A 7,944-nucleotide genomic window follows, 5' to 3' on the forward strand; every position below is an offset into this window, starting at 1 on the left:
TACATGTGGTGCTTACTGGATTTTGGCAAATGACTTTTTATTGGGGCTTGGATTCTTCTACGGCACCATTAGAGACCCTGCAATAAGTTCTATGGAGCACAGGACTAGTACAAAGGAGGAGATGTCTGCTTTCTGGACTTCACATACTTACCATTGCAATTTTTCAGCATATTATGAAAAGGGAGTGGGGGAAGGATCTATAAAAGAATTAATATTTTCTTCAATAGAAATGTCATAATTTATTTGGTTTGTATAAAAAGGCACAATCATAACAAAACCCATGTTCTTCTTTTGATAAGAAGAAATATATTATTTCACATCATAAATAAATCAGCAAAACATGTAACTGTTGGCAACCCAAAAACACAAACACTCCTTTGTGCTTTCAGTGTCAGTGCTTCAGAATACAGTTCTTAAGATCTATTTACAGGATTACAGTACCCAAAAAATACTGAGGTATTTTGTTTGTTTCTTTCAAAAAGAAAATGAAACTTCAGACTTGAAAGGCAGAACGCACACAAAGCAATTACACTGTAAAAAATAAATAAATATCTGGACATCCTTGTACAAGGGGACAGTTCGACTGCAGCCTAGCACACCCAGGAATGAGAACACTTTCAGATTTGCTACTGAAACAGACTGACAAACAGAAAAACTGTAAAAGAGGAATTATTTCAGGAGTAGAAAGCAAATGTCCTGCATGCTTTTTCTCCTTTGTAGGCAGCATCCAAACATTGGTCAAAAATGCATCTCAGCAAGATCTAGCAGAAAGAACCTGGCTTTCTGGAGTCAAGAGATGCTGCTCTGAGCTGGTAGATCTTGTATTGCTCTGTAACTGCAATGAGAGGAGTCTGGTGCAAGCTAACAGACCTGCCCTCAAAGTTATTGCACTTTTCAGGTAACAGCAAAGGGCATCAAGTCTTTGTGTACAGGGCCCACCTGCACCTGCTTTTCAGCAGCTAGGAGAGGTGGTGATAGGGCTCTGAAGGTAGCTTAGTGCACTGGAAGCAGAGTGGACAGGGATGGAGACGGGGAAGTTAAAGACCGTTGTAGTGGATGTTCCTCTGTCCAGTGCAGACATTGCCGGGCTCCCAGCCTCTGCCGAGCAATTTGGAGCAAGGACCTGGGACTCAAATTGCAGCAGTTGCCCCATGAAGCTGAAGTTGGGGGAGATGATGCTTCTCCTCTGCTTCACAAACTCAAAAGCTTCATCCAGTTTGACTCGGTTGGTCCTCATAAGGTAAGCAAGGCAGATGGTCGCTGAGCGGGAGATGCCAGCCTGACAGTGAACAAATACTCGCCCACCTTCGTTTTTAACAGAGTCTGAAGGAGCAAGCAAAACATCAACATTAGCAAGAGTTTTCCTGCAAAGCTTCAAAGCTGCTTTTCACTCTCTGTGCTTGAGGGGCCATCTTGCCTAACCAGCTATAGCAATACGTCAACAGCTGGGAATGGAGTTGGATGCACAAATGAAGGTGTGCAAATAAACCAATATGGATGTTCTGTTTCAACTTGATTATAATCACCTATTCCAATTGTGGCCACTAAAGCTTGCTAGAAAATTCTGTCAGCATGAGACTGGTTCAGATTACCAGCTGATCCTTCCAACACCCATGCTAGTGGATCCAATGACTCTTTATAAAGTCTAGTATGCTTTTTGGGATTTCACAATGCTATCTTCTAAAAGAAGCACAAGCACCATCGTAGCTACAGATTTATTTCAGCCAGTTGCTATTTTGATCCCCAAGGAAATACCCTGCATCTCAAATTTAAAAGATGCTGGAAGTGTCTGCTAAGGTGCTGGCACCCAAGGGATACTATAAACTCAGCATGTAGGGAGCGGGGGAAGAGAGAGAAAGAGAGAGAGGGCTCATTTACCTATGAAGTCAATTGCTTCATTAAACCAGCAGCTGATGTCAGCTTTGTGGTTGTCCTCCACAGGGATGCTTTTGTACTGATAGTGTCCCTCAAAATGGTTTGGGCAATTGGCAGAAACGTTGATCAAGGCTGTGATCCCCAAAGCATCCAACATATCTTTCCTGGAAGCATGATAGGCGCTGCCTAGATACAGGAACGGTAGGATCTCCACTGGACCACCCTAAAATAAAGGAGACAAAGAAACACAGTCTGTTAATCCCACGGCAAAAATAGGCTCCCTCTGCACTTTGATACAGTTGTTGTGTTATAATGAAACATTCGTTTTGCCTTAAATGCCTTGTATTTCCAAATGGAATATTTTTATACACATATTTGTGTCTTTCCATTCCAGGCATTTTTTTAAAAAGTCCAACTGGTAATTAAAATAAAATAATTTAAAAATCAAGTGTAATTTTTTTTAAAAAACATGTGTAATTTTGATTCATGAATGCTCCCCAACTGACCTGATCATAGAGAGGAGTCCCACAGGAGCTGCAGTTTGAATCGGCGCTGCCAGGCACATTGTTTGCGCTGAGCGGCAGAGTCAGGCCCTTGGGAGCAGATGGTTTGGTGCACAACTCAGGGCAGGCAGACGAGAAGGCATCGTATCCTCCTAGAAGAAAATAAAGAAGAAAAGAGGTTAATACTGTCCGAGGAACAAACTCTAAGCAGCTGGGGGTGGGGTAGGAAGGAGAGGTAAAACTCCATTGACAGTCCAGTGGCCACTCCTATAAGCCCCTCTGTTAAAACAATGCAACTGCCCTAGGCTATTTGTCAATATCCGTTATTATTACTACCTATTGCTCTTAATTCCGTTTACCCGGTGGGCCTTTGGCTTACGGACTTTTGAAGCCTAGGGGAGGTGGACTGGCAGGGTAGAGGGCGCCTTGGGGAAGGCGACCTCCCTCTCTCTCTCTGTGCAGCCTTTTAACTCACCCCTGAGGAAGCAGACGCGGGTGTCCCGGGCTTCCCGGCAGAGGGTGTTGAGGGCCAGCAGGAGGGTGCTGTCCCTCTTGGGCGCCTCCAGGTCGGCGCTGCGCTCGTCGAGGAGCACGACGGCGTGGTAGAGCCCCTTCTGGAGCCGGGCGCGCGCCTCCTCGTTGGGCAGGATGTGCTCGAGGCCCATGGCCCCCTTGGCTCTCCGCCGGACGATGGTGCTCAGGCGGACGTTGCAGGAGCCGCCGATGTGCGAGGAGTTGAAGGAGAAGAAGGAGCGGCAGTCCAGCACCAGGCACTGCACGCAGCGATCCTGGAGGAGCTCGCGGAGCGTCTCGCAGTCCAGGGCGCACACTTGCATGTTGACCATCGCTCGGGGCAGGGCAGGCAGCGCGGCGGGCGAAAGGGCGCTGGGCAGCCGCTTTTGTCTCCGTTCCCCGGGCGCCTCTTTGTTTAGTCCCGCCGAGCTCGTCTCAAACCGAGGCGGCGCTTTTTGCCAAACAAAAGCTGCCTCTCTTGTTCCTTGTTCGCGGGGGTCCGTAACTCCCACCCCGGTTCCAAAAAGTAAAAACGTCTGGATCGTTGAACGTGGAGATGGCAAAGACGACAGAGCCGCTCGCTTGGGCTTTGCTCTTTCTCTTGTGTTGGCAGCCTCCGTTGCGGGGCAGCTGCTGCTCGTTGCTTGTCTGTTGCAGTTTCCTTGCTGGACGAGCGGCACAGCCTCGCCTTATATAGCGCCAGCCGTAGTTTGCTGCTTCGGCTTTTTTTTGTGAATGGGCCCCGGTCACATGACCCGCGGTGCCTGGGAAGACGTCACTTCGGCGGGGAGCCAGACAGACACTCCCATCCCGCGAGCGCTCGCGTCATCGAGCAGCCCGAACGGCAAAGTCACTTTGAATGTCCGCATGCCCAGAGCCCTCCCCGCTCCGGCAGGAAGCCGACTGATGCAACGCCGCGCGCGCTGCCGCCTCGCTCCTCCCGGGCTTCTGCCAGCCAGAGCCTGGCCTTCAGCAGCGGTGAGGAAAGGGCACACGATGTGCTGGAAGAAAAGGAAACGGCTTACAAACCCAGAAGCGCGCTCAGGACACATTCCAGATTCATTCATATTCTTCGCTGCTATCTAGACTTGGAATATGGGGGAAGTGTGGGGTGTCGATAGACCTCTCTGGGCCCCGCCATTGCCCTCTGCTGGCAGGAATTAAATCTCTCTTAGTTGCCAGAGAGGGCACAGCCGCTAGCAGAGCTTCTCTGTTATGGCCAGCGGAGGTTCCCCCGTCGCTTCCAGACGAGCAATCGCCCTCGTTTGAGCGGAGGTTATACGACGCCACCGTCAAGTCGTTGCTGTTTTCTTCCCATTTAAAACTGGCTTCGTGGTGCCATTTAGATATCACAGTGCCCTTGCGTGAGCAGCACGCATCCATCCTACAATAAACATCCCTCTGGAACAATAAAAAAAGCAGCACAAGCTTTGGGATTTGTTAGAGAGCAATTTAGCTAGTGCTCTTTACGGCAATGTGCCTGTATTTGTGTGTGTGTGTGCGTGGTGGGGTATAAAGGTGCACCCTTGTTGGGCACAGGATGAGAGTCAAACAAAAGTGTGGCAGTCTGGCAGTGTCCTTCATGAGGGAAAGGGAAGACTGCAAGCTTGGTGTTTGATCTATTATGGAAAAGGACAGGAGACTGCATTCTCTGATTATGAAAGATCTGATGCAGACATGTCAACGTTTTACCTACATCAACACAATCAAGCACTTCCATTAGGTACCATAAGCATTTCACTTCTTTTAAATCAACTGCAAAGATGCATATTTTAAAATCACATTTAGCTGAGTTTGGTCTAGCAGTTGCTTTGGGGAGGGTGTTTCTGTCTGCGAAGCAAAACAGCACAGATGGCTAAGTGACACCATTTGGAATGCTTATGTTTTGAAGACAACATAAACACTATTTTGCTTGGTGCTTGAGCTGATAAAAGGATTGTTTTCTGTTTCAACAGGGCTGACCCATCTTTTGGAGAACACAAACATACGTATTACATAATGTGTACACGTAACAAGTAATTTAGTGCTTTTGAAAAATGCCAAAGGGAGCAATCTGGAAAAAGGAAGTGCAGGATCACGCCCAGCATCCCAATCTGCATATCTAGGAGTTGAGGAGTTCATTCATTACACCCTTCTGGGGTTTATTCTTAACAACTTCTGTAGATAGAGTATAAACCCAAATCAATGCTTCTCAAAGTCACTGTCTAATTTTGTGATTGTTCTCAGGGGTTCCGATCCAGAGAAAGCCATGCTGGTGAGCCATTGCAATATATGGGTCAAGTCAATTGTGACTAACTGGTGACCCATGAATTTAAATGAAACCTAGGCCCAACTAACTATGCAATCTCTATATATGTCTAGTCAAAAGTCAGTTCCATTGAGTTCAATGAGGCTTACTCCCAGGTACAGGATTGCAGTCTAAATTTGTCTGGAATGGGGACACAATGTTTCCTTGGTTCTTCCTCATGGAGTCACACCCCTTCTAAAAAGGCTGCACACTTATAACGAGATTGCTTATATAATACAGTAGAAATCTTGATGAAAGCTCTGCATTTTTTAAAGCACTATGTAACATGTTGGATATGAACACTGAAACAAAGCGCTGAAATATAGTTAGACTGGAATAGCTGTGCTCCTATTCCCAATTCTACTATTGCGTGCACACAACAAACAAACAAACACATGCACACAGTCCTTCAGCAACCACTGAGTTATGCTGCCTACTGGCTAGTTACCATGCTCTTTATCAGGCTTATTCTGCAAGCCATTGGCCTTAACAAATTTCAGGCAAAATGTCTATATAAAAATTTCCAGCACACAAATGACAATGAAGTTAAAAATGTATTAATCCAGTCCGATAAAACCCCAAATTGAAGAGATATGTTATTTCCTTTTTGGGAGTCGTCTAGTCTATACTATATGCCCCAAACCTTTCTATTTCTTTTGCTCCAAGATTCCATGCATTACGGCACAGCGTGCAGCTTTATAAATCACCAAAAGATGAAAATCTAATAGAAAACAGATGGTTTCTTATAACATAACAGGATGTTAATCTAGACAAAATGTGTCCCCTCACCCATGAAAAAGTGGAGAAAACATGAACTCCAAGCAAGATGGATAGGTCACTTCTTAAACAAATTAGGATGAAAGTTCAATAAGCAGGTCACCTAGAAGCACCTTCAGTTCAATGAGCTCTAGAGTTTGATCCTACCCATGTTTACTTGGAAGTATACTCTGCTGTGTTCAGTGGGGCTTACTTCCTTAGGAGGATTACAACCATTTCATCCATACCCAATGTAATAATTTAGGAGAATTCTTGGATTGCCCCAATGTACCACTCTCTGTGTGGACCTGAATATTTTCAAAAGCGCTCTAATGAGAAGGAGCTTCATGCATCTGTTTTTTTTAAAATGGCCAATTGCATCAAAACTGGTGTAAAAATGACACAAAAGCTTTTTGGTGGCTTTTGGCAAGAACAGATTTTTTATATTTTACAGAAGAACAATTATAATTTTGAGCAATATCTGCACCAACACTGACTTAATAATACTGTGGTTAACAGTTTACCTTATATGTACCGGTATATACCCACCAGATTATTCATGCAATTTAGACTCAGTTCAGGGCTTTCAAATGAGGAACCATATCTAGTGAGGAATGCTTATTCACTAATTAGTGTTTCCCAGAATGTAATGGGAAGTAACAATAGCCCTGCTTTTTTCACAAACCCACAAGCCTTGAATGCTAAGTAACTGGCAATGGAGTGCTTCAAATCCCCCTTTGTGCCCTTTCAACAGAGCACCTTGTCCTAACCAATTGGACTATGTCTTCACTCAAGAATTTCTGAAGATTCTGTTTATATTGCATCACAAGCAAATTTCAATAAAAGGAATTCTCACAGCTCTCTCAGTCTTGCTCTCTTTTTGCCTTTCCTCTGCTTCCTCACTTTTTGTTTTCTTTCACAATATAATTATCACCTTTTACAACTTTTAGTTTCTTTTCTTTCTTTCTTTCTTTTAATCTCTAGAGGTATTGCTTTCTGTTCCAATGCCTTTCCCCCAAATTTGTGAGAATGCTCAAAAAATTGCTTTGGATTCTTGTGTCATTGCCACACTTTTCTAGAATGTTCCAGAACTTTTATCAACTTCTGAATGCTCCTTCAGACAGAGGAATCTTCCCCCACGCACCCATGCTGACCACAAAAAATAGACTGCTCTCTCTTGACTGAAAACATTTTCATCACACCATTACTGATATAAGCAGGCAGCAATATGTCTGCTTTCCAATCTCTATACACTTCCAGAATCTTCTATGCAGTTGATAATTTTCCGTTTTAGTTTTCCTTTTGACTTTTGGGCTTTTAGCCACACTTTGGTCACAAATATGTGTGTTGAGAATGTGAGGACTAAAAATACACTTTCTGATTTCAACAGTGCTGATAGTTTTATGAATTTATTTGTAAAACTTCAGATGGTTTGGAATAGATCAAGCAAACTTACTCCTCTGGTAAGCATGCAAATTGGCAGGCTGCTAGAACTGATTGTGTAATTGTCTTCATTCAGCAGTTTCAGTGCCAAAACTCTAGACTCAATGCCAATCCAGATTTTGTTTTCTCAGAAATAAACATGGGCAGGCTAACACTTTTTCATTTCTATTTACGGTATATGTTAATTATTGTTGTTCTTATAACAACACCAGGAATCATGGGATTCAGGACAAAGACTGAAAACATACCTGTAGGATTATCCTAACTGATCAGTAACCCTGTCACTTTCACTTGCATAGATATTTTGTGTGTTTAAATTTGGTGTTAGGAACCTCTTTCCAGTCTGAGGGCCACATTGCCTTCTGGACAATCTTCCAGAGGCTGCATGGTAGCGGTAGGTGGGGCTAGAGACAAACACAGGTGGAAAAATGAATTTAAATTTTACTTTTGCACAGTAGGCTAGTTTCAACACACACACACACACACACACACACACACACACACCCCTTATGTCTTCCATCTAGACGAGTGAGAGGCATTACCATAGTTTAAGGACACATTCTAGCC

General features: G+C 44.3%; 1 protein-coding gene across 1 annotated transcript; it reads right to left on the reverse strand.

Annotated features, from left to right (window-relative positions):
- Positions 1–214: 214 nt before the first annotated feature.
- Positions 215–3,569, reverse strand: DUSP1 (dual specificity phosphatase 1). Its single transcript, XM_081850607.1, has 4 exons — positions 2,854–3,569; positions 2,382–2,530; positions 1,879–2,098; positions 215–1,323 (listed from the first exon to the last, which is right to left on the reverse strand). Exons 1-4 carry the CDS (start codon positions 3,221–3,223, stop codon positions 953–955), a joined length of 1,110 nt encoding a protein of 369 aa, XP_081706733.1. The 5' UTR covers positions 3,224–3,569; the 3' UTR covers positions 215–952.
- Between the last annotated feature and the right edge of the window lie 4,375 nt (positions 3,570–7,944).

Source organism: Podarcis erhardii (genome assembly GCF_964252035.2).
Source record: "Podarcis erhardii genome assembly, chromosome: 2".
Taxonomy (NCBI): domain Eukaryota; kingdom Metazoa; phylum Chordata; class Lepidosauria; order Squamata; family Lacertidae; genus Podarcis; species Podarcis erhardii.

Bases quoted from the DNA above. Each gene is read 5' to 3' on its own strand.
- DUSP1 (XM_081850607.1), bottom strand. From the start codon at position 3,223: ATGGTCAACATGCAAGTGTGCGCCCTGGACTGCGAGACGCTCCGCGAG. The intron at 2,531-2,853 runs GTGAGTTAAAAG...ATTTTCTTCTAG, and splicing joins CCGCGTCTGCTTCCTCAGGG to GAGGATACGATGCCTTCTCG. The intron at 2,099-2,381 runs GTCAGTTGGGGA...CCTTTATTTTAG, and splicing joins GGACTCCTCTCTATGATCAG to GGTGGTCCAGTGGAGATCCT.